Source organism: Lepisosteus oculatus, chromosome 28, assembly GCF_040954835.1.
Source record: "Lepisosteus oculatus isolate fLepOcu1 chromosome 28, fLepOcu1.hap2, whole genome shotgun sequence".
Lineage (NCBI taxonomy): Eukaryota > Metazoa > Chordata > Actinopteri > Semionotiformes > Lepisosteidae > Lepisosteus > Lepisosteus oculatus.
Window position 1 is genome coordinate 8,547,608 of NC_090723.1, and position 18,785 is coordinate 8,566,392.

General features: G+C 43.8%; 1 protein-coding gene across 6 annotated transcripts in view; it reads left to right on the plus strand.

Moving 5' to 3' along the window:
• Positions 1 to 12,243, plus strand: part of LOC102698037 (homeobox protein Dlx4b-like) — a 156,946-nt gene extending 144,703 nt beyond the window's left edge. For 5 of the 6 annotated variants that reach the window (XM_069185562.1, XM_069185565.1, XM_069185567.1 and 2 more), the window contains 2 exons: positions 4,961 to 5,154; positions 11,563 to 12,243. In XM_069185562.1, the coding sequence (XP_069041663.1) occupies positions 4,961 to 5,154; positions 11,563 to 11,814 (446 nt within the window). In that variant the 3' untranslated portion in view covers positions 11,815 to 12,243. Of the gene's footprint in view, positions 1 to 798; positions 1,403 to 4,960; positions 5,155 to 11,562 lie in introns of those variants that run through there. The other variant, XM_015362299.2, reaches the window with a different exon arrangement.
• Positions 12,244 to 18,785: the final 6,542 nt, after the last annotated feature.

Genomic DNA, 18,785 nt, shown 5'->3' on the forward strand with positions numbered 1-18,785 from the left:
GGCCTTGAATTCGACGGGGGTGTCTCAGACGGATGGCACTGTACCCGTCTGAAATATCTTTCGTTTGTATGGTTTGTGGGTCACGTTAAACTATGTTAACCACCCCTCCCCAGAAATGAAACAGTATAATTTGTGTTCAACCAGTGTTTTCAACGTCAATCTGCAGGAACGGCGGCTTGTGTCAGAAAACGCGTTGCTGTGTTGCGCTGTTAAAATCAATGCATCACACTGCGCCTTTCCTTGAACTCTAAAATGTGTCTTTTTCATCCCTAGTTTTTCAGTGAACACCTCAGTACTTCAAAACTGCTGTCTTGTGCTGCGCGCTAAAGGTTGAGTCATTCTCTAACTCGCGTAATAAAATCAGCACACCTACTGTTTTTATTTTAATATTAAATATATCGTTGTCTGCAGCTTTAAAAATACATTCGTCTCAATTTAATTATTATGCACCTTCTAAAATCGTCACGTTAAAAAGGTCACGTTTTCTTTTCGTGAAGGATGATAGGAAATGTTGATGCACATTAATTTGGCGTTTATTTCTCCAGGTTTCGTTTTGTAAACACGCGTTTCAGAGTATGATAAGAGAACAGAAATTGCTGCTCAAAACGTCTCGTGTAAATACCTTATTTATTGAATGACTTGATCAGTTTTGAAGCCCGGTCTGACATTAGCGGAGCTGAAAGGCGGCTTTCATTAACGTATGTTAATTAACTTAATTAGGCTTGCCCTCGGGGTCGTGTGACATGGTAAGCGCTCGCAGCCAATCAGCGGGCTCGCTGGCAGAAGCCGAGTGGGGTTGTGACACATCAGATCCATATGTACGAAGTGTCCGGAGAAATTGGGAAGTTTACCCGAGATTTGTGGGGAGTTTTCTGTCTCAAGTCAATTTAACTCTGCGCGGGCAGCTCAGGAGGATCTGGACGTCCTCTTCCAGCTTCAGGAATACGTCGCCGTGGTGCTGTGCTGGTTTTCGCCTGTCCTTTTTCTTTCCTGGTGCTAATGTGCCAGATGGATCCGGGGGAAGTTTTCTCTGTCTAGCGGGTCCCTCCTCTATATGCGCGCCTCCACCGCTCTTCGTCTTTATGGACTCGGCGACCGATGATGACTATGAGCTCGATGTCTGACAGCTTGATTGCCTCAGACCCGTCCAAGTCGGCCTTCCTGGAGTTCGGGCACGGGCTGCCCGCGCACCAGCAGCACAACCACTACCCCGTGCACGGCTTGCACTCCGGCGGGCACCCGCAGCACGACGGGCCCTTCTCCCCCGCCGCCTCCTCCTACGGCCGCTCCCTGGGGTACCCGTACCCGAGCGCGGTGGGCACGCACCACTCGAGCGCCTATCTGTCCTACCAGCCCAGCGGCCACAGCGGCGCTCTGGGACACACGAGGATAGAAGAAGCAGGTACAGTTATTCCGCCCGGCGTCGGGCGGTGTGTGTGCATGATGTCTGTCCTTCTCCCCCGACAGCGTTAGAGCTGAGCGTCAGCTACAGCGCCTGTCCACCGCTTGAGCAAGCTCTCACAGTGCTGTTGGGTGTCCTTTATTTTCCAAGTGATCTTTTGTACATATTCGTCAATATTTGACATTGAAGTAAATAGCACACGCATTTCTGACCGAGGCTAACGCCTCGGTAATCTCGCTTTTCACACGAAATGGAAAATAAAAGTGTGCAACAGTAACACAGACGCTTAACATCCTTTTTTTTTTCCGGCTCGGCTATCCCGTCTCGTTTCTCGATAATGTCCCCCCCCCCGGCTGTGCTATGATGGGCATATTAAAACGAACGGACGTATGTTATTCAATAATTATGCATTTCATAAATCGCTTGCAGATTAGATCTGAAGTCATCGGGCTGCGTCTGTCGGTAAAGACAGCGGGTTTGGATTGTGAAAACATTAGCCTGTCAGAAAAGGCGTTGCTTGTGGATCCGAGCGCAGGGCTCGTGTTAAAGTCGATGAATGATGACACGTTAAGAGAATTCTTTTAAGTCACGGTTTTCTTAGCACGGAAGGTGACACGGTGTGGTGTTTCTGTTTGTAGATTTTCGCCAAACCAGTTATGTGTCCTCGAAAGTTATTTTCAGCTGGGGACGAGAGGGAGAGAGAGCGTTGATTCCGAATTGAAGGCAGGCGAGCTTTCTTCCGTCTGAGCGTTTGTCTTGAAAGAGAAATAAATAAAAAACATCCTAGGGAGACATTTGCCTCGGAGGCGTGTTCTCTTTGAAGGACCGTAGAAAATTAAATTTGATGGAATAGATGATTCTCCTTTTAAGTGGCTCCTAAGACGCCTCGTGCCGCCTTCTCGTGCACGCTTTTTTGGGCTGAAGCCGAAAGTAGTGGTGCAACCCGCAAATACCCCACACTTCTTCATCTATTGTTGAAATTGTAAATTACTTAATTGTTGAATTGCAGGCTACGTTTCCTGCCCTCCACATTAATTCTTTTAGAAGCATGAAACAAAACGTGCGCTTTCCTTCTGCTTTGCGTTTGCTCAGTTACTGTCCTGTCGCCCAGTGTTCAGGGGCCGCTGAGTTTTTCTAGTTTTTTTTTTAAACTTCGTTTCGCTGCTTTGGCTAAAATAATAACTGCAATTTCTGTGGTTTAAGATATATTCAATATGTCCTCCTCGGATTTTGTTTTCGTCAAGTGTAAACGACAGTCCTGTTCGTGGTTAACCTGCTTCTGCAGGCTTCTGAGTCAGCAAAGGGGTTTTCTCCTCCCGCTGGAGCTGTGAAGCGACCCGACCACACGAGAGACAACATCTTTCTTCTCTGCGTCTTGTGGTCTTCCACAAGCGTGCCATGAGAAAATCATTTGAGAATTATCTTCTGGGGACAGCAGCGTCGGGCTGGAACTGCTGAAAACAGCAGGCGCATCTGAAAGATTCAGACGCGCTGTAATAAGACCGGGATAATTTTATGAAGTGGTGCCATTAATGTTTGTTGTCACCGGTAGAGGAGGACTGGTAGTCAGTGGGCCTCAGCAGAAATTTCAGGATTATGTTTGGAGTACCTTGATTTTTAAAAACGAAAAAAAAAAGTTAATCACGTTTTTTAAGGATACGAGTATACATGACAAAAGAGAAATTTAACTTTTGGGTGAAATTGAGTCTGAATATTATTTGTATTAGTAGTATTGGTATTATTAAATGGCACAGGTGTGGATATACAAGTCAAACTGTTCTCTCAGGTTTACCTACCCGCTCTAAATTTTGCGGGAGCAGAAAATGTCAGCATCCTCGTTTGGAATTAAAAAAAAAATCAGAGGAAAAAATCGCGCCCAAAGTGTCGAGTATTTCTTGGCCTCGACAAAACCGAATTAACCCCGGTAGTTAACTTAATGCGGCAATATAATTTCCATAAGAAGACCCTCTTCTTCCACCGCCTGCGAAGCTTAGAAGATTAATCCCAGCGATTTGAAAAGAAAGGATCCTTTGTGCGGTTTATTATTGCCAAAATCGTAAAGAACAAAAGATGCATTTGTGAGAAGCTCTGTCTGTCGTACCTGGTTCTGATCGTGTAAGAGCGCACAGCCTGCATCTGCGCACGCGGAGGGCGAAATGTCTGTACGTGCTTTTTGCAGAAAATTTTCTGCAACTTCGGACTTCATTTTCACACCTGCCCACCGTTTTCATCGCGCATATTTTCCTCTTCCTCGTCCAGTCGAGTTTTGTAATTTATAATACTCCCACTTAAATCAGAGCTGCATTACTTTTTGCTTTTCGAGTTGAATATTTTTAATTTCTTGATTCGTTTAAACCACTTGTAATAATAATGCAATGCGGCGGTTTAAAAAACATCTGAGATTCCCTCCGTCTCATCGAGTTTCATCTTGCATACACATCATCCCGAGTGCGCTGGGGTTTGTTTAAAGCTACATCTGGAGTATTTGCAGATTGAATAAACACGACAATCGTCTCCAGAAAACAAGCACATCGGTTATAGGCTTCTACAGTTTTGTTTTGGAATCTGGTCTAATTTTGGAACTTTTAAAAATCCATCAGTCTTTTATAGCGCGAGTTGGCGCTTGTCTGGACTGCATCGCTATTAGTAGAAACGGGTTTTGTTAAAGTGATATTCCATTTTAAATATTAAAGTTGTTGTTTTCAGGACAACAACAGCATCGTCGTGTTTTATGTGTTGTATTTCATCAACCTGTTATCCAATGGATGTTGTTGTAAAACGTGAATTTACGGCAGAGCGTTTGACGGCTCCTATAAATCTCGTCGGGAAATTAGATCCATTTACAGTGAAATGTCAAGGTGAAGCTGTAAATTAAAACAGCTGTCAAAAACCAACTCAGTCCTGCTTCTGAAACTGAAGACCAAACCTGACGGCAAAACACGAGTTTAGCTTTACAGAAGTCTAAAATATCGCGGGTAGCAGGCTGTTTTAGAAAAACATCCGTAAGTGTCTTCGGGATTGAAAGTGTTTCCTCGCCTCTTCAGGCCCGAGTGCGGTGCGGGCCTTTACGAGCAAGTCGGGTCCTGTGAAAGAGGGACACGTTGAGCGCGTTAGTCCGCACGCTAATGCCAGCCGCTCGAATAAGGACTTGGTCTTAATGCTGAATCAATTTGATTCATTTCATTCATATTTATTTACCTTTTAATTCGGTGGTTCCACATGACAGGGCTTTCCGTGGCGCTCAAGGCTACGTCGGCAAACATGATGTGTCAGAGAATGGCCTGTCTTATCACGCGTGCAACGTTTCTTTACTTCCTTTACGTTTCCCTGCGAATTCAGATATACCGTAAGGCCGCAATGCAGATCGCATAGTGGCACAGCGAAATTGGTTTTGAACGTTTCTGCAGACAGATCTAGCTTGAACCCCACCGTGTGCACCGCGGTCCCGCCCGCAGCTCCAGACAGGCCGCGCCCGAGCGCCTGTCCAGGGGCTGGGGGGGGTCTTCACTGTCAGCCCCGGGGGTCTCTCATCGCCCTTCTCTGTGTCTTTCTTTCAAGATCACGAGAAGTCGACGGTGATCGAAAATGGAGAAATTCGGCTGAACGGCAAAGGCAAGAAAATCCGCAAACCCAGGACCATCTACTCCAGCCTGCAGCTGCAGGCGCTGAACCAGCGCTTCCAGCAGACCCAGTACCTGGCGCTGCCCGAGCGGGCCGACCTGGCGGCCAAGCTGGGCCTGACGCAGACGCAGGTAACTGGCCCGTCGGCGGATTCTGTCTCGTTCTGTGCAGTGATGGGCCGCTTGCCTGTGTTTTGGGGGTGTTAAAGGCGACGGTAGGTTTGCCGTCTGGTTGCCCACTGGAGTACTGTCGAATATCTTTGAGCCCAGCGAAAAACATGATAGAAAACACATTGGTGCCTCATTGCACACGAACACCATGAGAGAGGTAACCCGTCCAGACGTATTCCGCACTGAAAAAGCCGCTGCAAAGATTAAATTAGATAGGAACTGAAAAGGCACGGATGAGTTGAAATGTAAAATTTGTGTACACGGTCACACACGGTTATATATATATACATGTCGTTTATTTTGATGTGAAAAATACAGACAATCTCCCATGTCGACTTTGTACGCGGAAAACTCCCGGACCCAGCTCCCGGGCCGGGAAGAAAATAACCCCAGCCGGCCCACCAGGGACAGCTGCACGCAAGGCTTCTCACAATTACAGAATATTTTAGACAGCACATTAGTCTCGAGTTTACATGTATCAAACAAAATAAGAAACCTCACAAGACACCAAAGGAAAGGGCATCGATGAAAATATAGGCGTACATGAAATTATTTCCGAGATAAACCCGGTGGATTATATGAAAGTGTTTAGAAAGCTAGCTCTCTCCAGGAAACTTACCCCATTTTGTATTACTGAAAACACTAAAAAGACGACTAATATTCTGTTATGAAATCATTGCATAACGTCATAGATGAATAATAATTCACTTACACCAAGACTTACTGTCAACAATAATATTTATTTCCATTCAGGGGCGTAACACAACGAGTCAGTCTGAAAGCCATGTGCACACCACAAAATAATAATAATAACAACGGTACGGAAACTGCATATTGGCCTGATGTGTGAATTCAAAACCCTAAAAAGTAAACCCTTTGGCTGTTGTGCTTCAATCCTTTCTCTTGGAAAGCAGCTACCTGGAATTTTCCAAATGAGCTCCGTAAAATTTTATGCTGGGCCTCACACTACGCCTCTGGACCGATGTTGAGAATGCGGGTTACATTTCAAATTTAACTGAGGTGGATTTCCGAGTCTGGCGGTTCTGTACCAGCAGGCATGCCTACGTACTCTGCAAACGAGGTCTTGCCGGTCATCGCGAAGAAGCCTGTGTAATTTAAATTAAAAGTCGGCAAGATGGCGGGAATTCTTAATTAGTGTGTAATTAGGGTTTTGCTGGAGAAGGAAAATGCGATTCTGCTCTGTATTCTGTGTCGGTCGTTAGTTTAATATTTTCCCTTAATGATTTACTCCTCGCCACTGGCGTTCCTGAAATGTTTTTTACAACAAAACGCCCTAACGGAGGCTGTTGTGTCCTAAACATGTAAGCCATGCTTGAATAGAAATCTGTTTGTTTTATTATCAAACAAGATTGATTAGTGTCCAAACAAAAACAGAACATTGTACCTGTAAATTCCATATGGTCCTTCTCGATTGTATGCAATCATTGAAAAAAACGTTCAGTATTTTATTAGGTGCTGAATAAACTATTCACACCAGACGTATGGCAGAAGCACCGTTTTATTGGAAATACCTTTTAAACAAAACTGGAAATAAATATATGTAGTATTTCACAGATTTGATAAATCCATCTGAGTGTTTTGTTTTTTGTTAAAAAACCGAGGACTTCGTTTTACGGCTCATTAGCTCGACTTTTACGTCTTAAAAATATGAAAGGTAAACTTAATTCTTCCCCAATTCATTTTTTTTCAACCAATTTCATCTAGATTGTTTTTCAATAGTCTGATCTGGTACCCCGCGACAGTACAGGTTCTGTGCATTTTTAATTGTTCAATTAAATAAAAAAATAACCCCAGAAGGATCTACTGTTGGTACCTTAAGCACTAAATAAAAAAGGAGACCTTTCGGTCAGGCGTTATTTTAAACGAGGCAATGCTAGAGCAGTGATATTTTTTTTTGCCTTGGGAGACCGATTTCACCGGTTCCTTTTGGACTCGGTTCTCTCTGTGCCTGAGACTTTCAGAGCCAGTCTAGAGACAGTGTGGGGGTTAATGAGTCCTGCCCGTCACCCAGCCGTGACTGATGGAAGGATAGTTGCAGGCTTTTAAAGGACGTTTTGCTGTTTGAAAACCAGGTTTTGAGGTTCACACATTCGCCTGGACGTAGCAGTAATTTTTCCTTTTAGCCTGAAGGAGCCACATAATGAAGATGTGAATTTTGAGGGTTTCGAGAGACTGCTTTCCCTCAGCCCCCCAATGAAAACAACCTGGGCACTACTCTCGGACGTGCTGCACAAAGAATGCTAATGGGATTATAATGGAGATCAGGAGGGAATCTGGCTGCTTTTTTTCATCTGTTTGTTCAAAGAGAAAGTAAATTCTTGTTCATTTAACTAATGCAGAATTTAAAAAAGGGTTTGTGTCAGGGCTTACATTAGTCATTATGTTCCTGTGTTGAAAAGACAATTAAAATAGACTTTTTTTTTCCCAGGGCAAAGTCAATTTCGAAGAAAAATGGTTTAAAAGTTGTACTGGGATGTTGTTTTGCCCAAAGAATGTTAAATTGAAACATTGCCCCTTTCTCCCTCCTCAGTGAGGCTGTTATCGTCCAACTCACTTTATCCACAGATATAATTTAATTGAGTTTTAGTTCATCACTTAAACCCAAAGGAGTAACTGCTTGCCAGTTCTGCCTATCAGTGCTAGCGTCTGTCTCATCTGAGTGGAGTGGGCTGTTGCTGCTTTCACACACAAGAAATATCCACGGGCAGGCAGGGATGCAACAACACAGTTTTTATTGAGCAGTTTTTTTTTTTGGAGATGGACATCTTGCCACTCCATGTAATCTCTAAATGGCTTAATATTTTCCTAACACTTGGCTGGTGAAAAGCATTTGAATTGAGACAAGTGCTCTCTCACTGAAGAAGTGAGTTATTGCTCTGAATGTAATGCCAAGGAAATATAATTGAATGTAGCTAATGTAGCTTCGTAAATATAGTGAAAGAAGTTTAACTATTGGACCATATTAGCCTAATTGATTTCAGCCTTCAGATTACACTGTAAATTCTGCTCCATGTTTGGAGGCAGCCAGCAAGTAGAGTCCTCTGCAGCGTGATTTAGTTTTTCAGTTCCCTGATAATCTTCTTTTGCAAAATCCAGACAAATTCTTGATAGTATCTGGTGTTTTTTTTTCAGAAATGTGTTATTCTTTCCTTTTTCACACCCAGCAGAGACGCAGACAGCATAGTTCTGTCATCAGCGTCACACTGCTAATGCTCCGGTGTCCCCATATTGCAGCAACAAGCATTTGAAACCTTAGAACTTCCCTTCTCCTTCATCTTCGTCTTCTCCCTTACCTCAGTAAGGCAGGCCAATCAGGAGGAAGAACTGCCCATCCAACAGCAGCCCCTGCCGCCCACCCCAGCAAAACTTCCAAAAATGTCATCCAGACCTCAAACTGATTTAAACCATATTGCTGATAACAATACATTTAAAACAAGAAGCTTATATCATCTGCACTTTATCTCTTAGTTTTTCATTTTACATTACATACAAAAGATCCAAGACCCGACAATTAAAATGTATTTCTCCATCAGGGGTGGCAATAATAATGTTTCAACGCCTCTGTCCTTATCCGATTTTTTGGTAGCTTTGACAATGCACCTGTTATGCTCTTTTGAATGAGCTCTGGAGGTTTTTTTTTTAATTGTATTATATTACATGTCCATTAAAAACCACCTGTGCAAGAGTTCTCGGAGACAAATCTGAGCAGGTGTTTCAGGGGGAGGGGGTCTGGCCTTGAGCAGTGCTCTGAAGCCTATTGGTGAAGATCGGGCAGCAGGTCCTTCCAGGGAGGGAACAGCTTCGGCTGTCTCAGGGTTTTGTGTTGAAGCCGCCAGCAGGCTCGGCCCTGGGAGGGGATTCACTTTGGCTCTGCTGGGCTGTGAGAAAAGGTGCACAGACGGATGTCTCCACCTCCGGCGACCTTTCTGTTCCACGAGTACAATGAGCCCGCAGCTCGTGAAACCAGAAATGGGAGCAGCCTGCTTTGCAAGGGTGGGCGGCGCGCTGCTGCAGGGGGTCAACATTGCCGTCTCACGGCGCTGGGGCCCCGGGTTCCACTCCTGGGGTGCTGTCTGTGTGGAGTTTGCATGTTCTCCCCGTGTTCACGTGGGTTTCCTCCCAGTCCAGAAACAATACTGGAAGGTTAATTGGCTTGTGGGAAAAAAGGGCCTTTCTGTGGGTGTGTGCGCTTGTGTCTGCTCTGCCGACGCACTGACGTCCCGGCCCGGGGTGTATCCCGCCCTGTGCCATTTGCGTGCCGGGACGGGCTCTGGCTCCCCGCCTTCCTGTATCCCATCATGCAGTGAGAAGATGGATGAAGCTGTTCCCATCCCCACATCAGCTCCGAGTCGGTCTTTGTGAAACCCGTTTCTCGCTGTTCATTACGGACGAATGACGGGACAATGAATCCAACCAGATTTCACTGGAGGAATGTGAAATTGCTGCAGAAAGTACAGATAGAGCCGTGTTCCCCACCCTCTTGAACAGTGAACTGAATGTGGCGAAGTCCTGTGTGCCGTCCCCTGGCCTCTGGGTCACCACGAGAGTGGCTCCCACTGCACGGCCCTTTCCAGAAACAGGTGGACCGCACGTAGCTGGCTCGCCTTCCCCCCGCAGCAGTTCGGCAGGGCTCTTACCCAGACAGCAGCCTGATAAATCTGTCTGTTCACCGGGAGTAAAAATTGGGTTTTATCACCCAGGCCTGTGCCTTCGCCCGGATCCCTTCAGCCCTACTCAGGGACATACAGGCACGTTTAGCATGGAAACATGTTTTAAAAAATAAAATAAGAGGACATTTGGACAGCAGTTGTATTCTTTTTTTTTTTTTGCTCGGTCTTAATCGCCATACCTCTGAAATGGAGCCCTTGTCAGTGGTTAATGTTGATGTAGCAGTGCAAACCAGCAATTACAGCAGGCTTAAGTCCTTGCGTTTGGGGATCTGAAGTAGGAATCAGGAAAAGAATATACGGCTTTTGAACACTTCTTTCCAACTTGTCCTATAACTGAAATGGATTACTGTTGGTCATTTTTGCACAGGGTGTTTTTAAAGCTAATTTGTTGTAGGGATAGAAGACATTCTGCTGAAGGATAGTCCAAGGCTAACTGCACAACTGCCTCCTGACGTGCACGGGCGGCTCAGGGATTGCCTGAGAGCTTCCCACTTCTCTCCCATCACAAGAATAATCCACCCAATTGTTGGAGATTTATTTCCCACACAAAAGGGCTCAATTATCTTAAATACAAGATGAAAACCTCTCTTTACCACCGTCTTTGAACACGGATTCCAGGCTTTACTGAAACACGGCGTAAGATATTTTAAGAACGCAGAAATGTGCGGTGAAGAAATTAACTCTCATGTTATAAGTCAAACACATGCTCGTTCGCCAGTTTATTTGTTGATAATTCATATATAACGTATAACCGACGTGGTGAGCTTGGGTAAACGTGTTCTTGTTTTCATCCGATTTCAAATGCACTCTTTTTTTTTAGCTAATGACTTCTTCGGAACATCGTGGGGGTTTTTTTTTCCATCTTGAAAATGGCGCAAATGAAAAGCCGTTTACTAAAATTTGAAACCGCCAGAAAGAAAAAGAGAAAAAAAAGGCAGATAAAATAACCTGATGAGAAATAAAGGAAAGTGGACTCGGCCGAGCCCGAACAGTTTCTTCCGTCCCCGTATCCGCGCTGCTCTGCAGATCTGCGCCATGTGGGTTAAGGTCACTTCAGGCTCTGCAGTATAGCGGTCCTTTTACAAGGTCTCAGTCAGTGTGGTAGAAATCAATAAAAAAATTAATGACTTTTATGACTCCTTTACAACACTTTATTATTTCTCTCCAATTGTGTAGATTGCATGCAAACGATAAAAGCAGAGCCAGTTTGTCCTGACATATTTTTACAGCAACGTCCTCTGGGAGATGCAGGAATATCTGTTTGTTTGGTCGTTTTTTTTTTGGTGTGTATGTCCTCGGTATCTTTGTTTTGTTGTTGTTGTCAATGAAATTCCCCACCAAAAGGCTTTGCCAGAGTGGAAAATGTAGGACGGAACAATAGGCTTCCATTTACAGCGGAACAAAACTGAACAGGGAGCTTTTGTGTCGCGATTTTCTGCTTTAAAAAATCCGATTTCTCACAGTGGAGGGATGGGAAAAGGCTCTTGCACCATAACGCATTTTAAAACCGGCGCGACCATAAATGACAAGCCCTCAGCTTTCATGCTCATTAAAAACCGGTCATGTTTTCCGATGCGTCGGGAGGGAGACCTGTAATTAAGCTCCGCGTTTATTGTGCGTTTCTTTTTCTTGTCTCTCTCTCTCTGGGCTTCTCCCGGGCCGCCCCTGTCCCTCCAAGGTCAAGATCTGGTTCCAGAACAAGCGCTCCAAGTACAAGAAGATCATGAAGCACGGCTCCAACGGCCCGGAGGGCGAGCACCTCCACCCCGCCGCCTCCATGTCGCCCTGCTCGCCCGGCCTGCCGCCTCTGTGGGACGTGTCCATGGGCAGCAAGGGCGCGCCGGTCCACGCCAGCAGCTACATGAACAGTTTCGGACACTGGTACCCGGCGCACCACCAGGACTCCATGCCCAGACCTCAGATGATGTGACGCATCACCTCCACGAACAATAATCGCTTTTTTTCCCCCCCAAATATATTATATATAAAAAGCAAATCCAGCAATTTCAGACTCAATAAAACACAGTTAAGAGTTTTTTTTCTTATTTTCTCAAGAACTGTTTTTTTAAAATATATTTTAATCTTTTTTGTTTTCCTTTTCTAGTTTGAAGAATGATGTGCCTTTTAAAAAAAAGAGACTTCGTTTTTTGGGGGGGAATGCTTCAAATCGTTTGGTTTTTTTATTTTATTGTATGTTTTGAGTTGTTTCCCGCCCCCCCCCCAAAAAAGCAATATTTGAACCTGCACCCTCGCCAGCGGAGAACAGCCCTGCGCCCTTGTCACCTCCTCCCTGCGCTGCCCTGCGCTCAGAATGACACGTTGTTGAGGCTCTGGTTCAAATAAATCCTCCCTGATCTAACCTCTCGCAGTCGTCCGTCAATCGGGCTGTGTAGATTGAGGCGGAAACGCGGAGCTGTCCGGCGATCCCTGCTCTTCACTCCCGAAACCTCGGCGGGCTACGCGTCCCCAGCAGGCCGATACAAAAAGTCGCGTTATTTGTGATAAAAAAACAGTGTGCGATCGAACTCGATTCGTGTCTTCCCACTTTAGTTTTAAGACGCTGGAAGCAGCAGGGCCAGCAGACTTTGCTGCAGAGGGGATAAATACAGGCTGCGAGGTGAAACGCTCTGGAATACTCCTCACTCTTGCTTTGGGACGGACGAAAATAAGGCATAAGAGTAACTTCGATTTGTTTTTCCATTGAAATGCTTTAGCACAAAACTCAGCAGTGGGTCTAGAAAAGGGCTTGTGTGCCCCCCTGCAGTATCGTAGTGTGAAACGGAGAAGCCATCTTATGGAAATAAAGTTGTTTATGTTTAGAACATTTTTACTCTATAATCAAACAGAGCACCAGGATATTCTTAACAACGACAGTAATACCACATATTACTGCTACTATTAATTCACAACAAAAAATCGGCATTAGTTCAGGAAACCACCAACAGAAATAACAACAGATAATAATTATTAGTTGTGTTCTTACTGTAAGTACTGTTTGTAATAGAAACATTGCAGCAATAACGAAAATGCAGAGAACGGTTGGTTACATTGAGCGCGATGACTGGAATTATAAAACGGAGAGAAAAAGTAATGTCATGCAGACTGGACGAAATTATTAAGGAAACGAGATTTTGTGAAATCCTGCAAGTTTGCACAGTTATTGCCACAAAGATTCTTCTCCAGGCTCTAAAGCTACCAGCATGGTCAGCAGTGGCACACAATTCACCACGGTCAGGATCAGCTGATTGAACAGGTCCAGGCTGTTTGAAAAACAAAAATCCTCGGTAAATGATAATGAATTATTTTCTTCAGGTGAAACAGTTAAATTACAAAACGTCATGTGTTGAGACAGAAGCAAAGCGAGGTAAAAGAAAACACATTTACTTGTAAAAATAAGTAAAACGTGTCTAAAATTAATCTTACTGCGATGCATTATTTTAGTTGTGTGTATACAACCATCTGCACCGTAAAACAAATTGCACGGTCTAACGCAGACTGGAGTTAAAACGCTAGCAACAGTGCTTAATCGAATCCAACGAGCCAAATCAAGGATACTTTTTTAAAACGTTCTGCTAAAGCGGCTTCGTAATATAGAAAATACTCTGTTGGTTAATTTTTCAACAATGGAATGTTACAATTTTAAGTCGTTTTTGATCACATTAAGTTTTCATTTATTACATTCTAGGGACATAAAGTTTAATAAAAGTCTGTCTCCAGCGGGAGGTCCCCCTTTCTAAAGAAAGAGAATGTTTTTTTTTTTTAAATGCACAGTAAAGTTCAAGTTCTGCTCGTCCCGAAACACAGCTGTATGTTGAGGTCGTTTTAAATGACGGCCGTTGCCATGGCAGCCCGAAAGTTTGTTACCGCTCTGCGGCGCGTGACACGTGGGGTTATACAAACAGTCTCGCTGCGTGTAATGAGACGACTTTAAAACGAGCTCTTAAATTACAGCTGGAAAACAAAATGACGGGTTTTCAGCGAAATCAAACCCGTAGATGATTTATAGTCAAGCGACGGGATGAGATGAAAAGAGCAGGAAAGTTTTCATTTACATTTGAGCACGCTGTTATAGAGATGTCAGCCTGCAGAGGACACGGGTGTTTCAAACGAGTTTTAAAAGTCTTAATTCCGTGATTTATCAAACCTAAACGCGCGTACAAGGCACCCCCGTTTATTAACGCGTGAGGTTTTAACGTAGAAAGGGTCCTCTTAAAAGGGCTGATTAGTTAAGCAGGTGCGCATGTGAGTTATTTACTCCGGGTGGGGGAATGTGGTCTGAAACACGGACACGCGTGAGCCTGACCTGGCCGTGGATTGTTTCACAGAGTAGTGGGGATCAAACAGCCCGATTTCTCTGCTTAACGAGTGCTCTGAAATAGAAATTGTTAGTACTAACAGTTCAAAATTAATGTGTGCCATTTCTTACCTGGTATCAGAACGATAACATTATAGCAGCGTATTTAAAGAGAGGGTTTTACAATTCCGTTAACTAGAGATTTATGCTATTGATAACGCTAATAATACTATTTTTCGAGCGCATATAATACCGATATCATTGCACTTGTGTAAGTCGGCGGGGGAAATTTGTAATATTTGAGCCTGGTAATCTTCAAAATGATTAGCTGTATATTAAATTAGCAGAACATTAAATTCTTATTTTTTGTAAAAGTTTTTTTAAGTACTTGAAAGCTACAAGACGTGAAATGGGCGTTACACTCGTGAGATACAGGTTTCGTTAAAGAAAAAGGAAAGTTTCGTTTCTCACTGAAACTGGCGCATTTCGGCTTTAAGAGATGTGTTAAGCTTCTCTTTAAGTGCGACTCATAAATGCACAGATTTTAAAACATTAATCATTCGTGAATCCAAATAATGATAGGAGTATATTTCTGTTTGGAAAAGTGTAACGTAATACCGATTTAAACTGGATCATATTCAAACTCAAATTTTCGTAAAATATACCATATTTTTGTAGAAAGTTTATTCGTGATTAATTAGGAATAATATGCAGTAGCAGGAGAAAAACGTCTTCAAATTGATTTTTTTCTAGAACTGGAAATGAGAATTTAAACGCACTGAATGTAAAAAAAAGGGTCACGTGTTGCCTGATTTTATAAACACCTCATTTGACTTATTTATCCATGTGAGCTCAGCGAGAGGCTTTCATCGATAACAGGCTGTTGTCGCCTCAGGGATACAATGCTTAAGCAGTCAGTTTGACTGAGGTTGTGCGCAGCATTCCTATGTTATCCACAAAGACAAATACGTCCCTTTTATTTCTATTCTCATTTCTTGAGTTTGTCCATCCCTTCATTATTTATTAAAAAAAAAGCCTGTTCTTACCGTCGCAGACCTGCCGCTGTAGGCCTAACGCCATTTTGTTTTGAAAGGCGGGCGCCGTTGTTAGCGCGCAAAGGGAAACGGGCTGAGATTGACTCGGAAAGGAAGGCAGACTGGTGGCCGTACCCGTTGCCCCGAACTGGAAGAAGCGGTCAGAGAGCGGCTGGCCGTGGGGAGAGGGGCTGGTGGAAGGGCCTGCCGTGGGAGATCACACCCCGGGGCCCCCCGCTCTCCACTTCTAGCCTGCTGACAGATCCCACAGTCTGAGCTCGGAGGCTCATCTGGCGCGGAAACACTACACGGTTGTTGCCGTTCCGTGTTTGTTTAAGGTTTTTATGGTTGTCTTCTCATTAGAACATGGTTTTGTCATATTACAACGGCGTGGTTTTCATGAACATGATATTTCTCGTATGTGACCAGCGGTTATTATTAAGTGGATCTCGGGGTTATGTACAGTCTGCCTCAGCGATCCCGTCCCCTCGAAGTTTTAAGTCTATACATTTAGCTGATTTTTATTAACATCACATTCCTCCTTCTCTCGTTAAAACAAACGGGCATTACACTTAATTATACCCCATTCATTAAACTTTAATAAGACGCAAAGGTTTCAGCTTTTCTCAGCGAGAGTATCGCAGCGCAGACCGCTTCGCTAACCGAAAAGAAATCGCTTTCCACACGGCTGTTACCGGCGAAACCGTCCGAAATGAGGCCGCCTCAAGGCTGTAACTGGTGTGTCACTGGATCCTGTTTTATCGTCACGGTCTAACCGTGCAGACCTCCTCTCGCCAGCACTGTTAACTGGTCGCCGAAGGGGAACGGAGCCATCAGCCCAGTTACCCGAAATGACCGAGGTTTCTCCTCCAACTGCTCTAGTACTGCAAGGTGTACAGAGCACAGGCCAAGCCGATGTAGAGATAACAATTAATAATAACAATAATAATAGTGTCGTTATTATTATTATTATTATTATTATTATTATAGTTTGTTACAGTCGTTGAAACTCCTTTTGCAAGTTGTGATGTTTACCTTTTGCCGCTTCAATCCGATGACAATAATTAATAAATAGATATATATTTAAATATACCACCATAATCTAATAAAGTCATATTTTAACAATAAAGTCAATTACACAGCTACTCTACTCTGTAAAACTGCGAGTGGGGAGATAATGTTGCCGTGGGGACCGCCAGCGCGTCCGTCTTTCTGCAGGTTACAGTCGCAGAGCCCAGCGGCACCGAGCCGCACCGCAGGCCAAGGGGAACCGGCCGGTGACCCGCCCGGATGAGCACGGAGCGGATTCGCGTTGCAGCGCCGGTCCGGTGTCCGCTGGTCCGTTCCAGCGGTCAGCCAACACGAGCGGTCCTTCCTCACGGGAGGACGGGCTCTCGTCGGGGGGGCTCGGGGGGGTCCGACGGTTTCTGCGGCTCCCCCCGACTGTCACGTGCGCCAGGGAAAGGGATGGGACGCAAAACAACAAAAAAAAATGGGGGGTCAAATCTTTCACCCCCTAAACATCTGGACAAGCCAAAAAAAGGGGCGCTATTTTAAGAATCTTTGAATGCTCTTCTAAAATGGGCTCGCCAATTATAGCAATTTGGGACACAGCTTGTTAAATAAAGCTTTCATTCCAACAGGATAATTACAAGCAATTTACAGCCTACAAAATGTCTTTCTTAATATGTTAAAAAATCCTATAAGGCCCTATCGGAATAAGGACGCATAGAATACGAGGAGGATCCGCGGCCTGATGGGGGCTTTGCCATTATCTGAAATTACTTGCAGGTGGAAATCACAAAGAACAGGGAAAACAAAAAAAAAAAGCCGTAAGAAAAAAAGACGCTGAAAACACCGAAGTTATTAGACATGTATACACGAGGGAAGGAGCCTGTAGCAATCACAGTATTCTTTTTTTTAGTGTTCATATTTATTCTTGGTTAGTTTGAGAAGCGCTAGGTTGGGGCTTTAGGTATCATGTTAAGTTTAGACGACACCGAGCTGTAATAATGGGTTTGATGCCAATTAAACTGTATATATATATATTTAACGGCAGTGAATATACCGCCTGCTCGTTAACAATCCGAATTTCCGTAATTGTCAACTCATACAGACAATTCACTTACCCTTAACTGTAATCGATCTCTCTGGGAGAAATCGCGCGGTTTAGAAAGAGAGTTTCGGAACCGGTTAAGTCCCTCTTAGCAGTTCGCTGGGATTCGGGGAGGCCTGTGGGAATATTCCAGTTCCTGCATTTGGAGCCCGGCTGCGCGATGGGATCGGGCTGGGATTTGATAGAAAAACACCTTCAAGTGTAATTTATGTCCTACCATTAGTGTGTTTTTCCTATTTGGTCAGCTTTCATCCCTCCTTTCAAAACATACACAACGTGATTAAGTACAGTATAACCTTCGCCAACGTTTAAACGTATCCCCCCCTGCTGTCTTCTGAAATACGCAGGAAGAAAGCTACACTGCTGTCATTAAAAAATGATAAATGGCTCCTCTATTCAATCTCCAAACTTGCAGCCTGATTAATAGCTGCATATAGCGATGGGCACATTGCAAGGCTTAAACTGTTTAAACATCGCTAACAAGCTGTTTACACTGCATTTAAACACGTCCGTTCCGAGATAACTGTGCTAAATTCAATGCTGTAGAAATTGCGTTACGCCGAACAATGATTAATGACCGCACATGTTTTCATGGAAAACAGGCTTACTGGTAACTACAAATCCTGCACTTCAACACATTGAACTGGGTACCGTTATATTTCTCAATGTAGACTGATGATATACAGTTTAATGTCCAGCCGGAGTGACCGGCCAGGCCCTGTGGAGTTCCGACTTGTATGCTTATGGTCCGAGGATCCTTACAAATTATTGAAACATGGTTTCGACGTGGTTTATCTTCTTAGACGTCTTAGATTTTCCATTATAGCGTTAATTTCTGCTTTACGAATTGTCGACAGCAAGGTTGCGGTCACCGATAGCCTACCGTACTGTTAACAATGTGCTACAATATCAGCAAATTTACAATGAACAAAATGGAATCGGTGAATTATTTCTGACTAGGTTGTTTTTTTTGTGGAATCTGTTCTTGATATTTTAGAAAGTTTCTAAAGGTGTTTTGAAGATCACGGTGACTGAAAACAACACTGATCTGAGGGACTCTTTTTTTCTACAACCCATTTAACGGATCAAAACATTCAAACCAATTTTATTTTAGACACGTTCATGTGTTTCGGAGTCATGACAGATCCTGTAAATGTTCCACTCGCTTTTGTTGTTGTTAATACAGTACATTTTTAATTTGGGGGGACGGTAATTTTCATCCAGGTAAAATTGCTGATGTTATTTTTAATGTTTGTTAAATGACGGTATATAACGTGCTAGAGTAGGCTCTTTCGTCAGTGGAATGCGTTAAACAATTTTATATTGATGTTAACATTTGCATTCCTCTGCAGAATTTTTTTCTGAAGTTGTGTAGAATTCCCTGCGCTTTTAACAGGGTTTGGATTGTTGTGCGATACTGCTAGTTTACATTTTCAAACATTTTATAGACATAATTT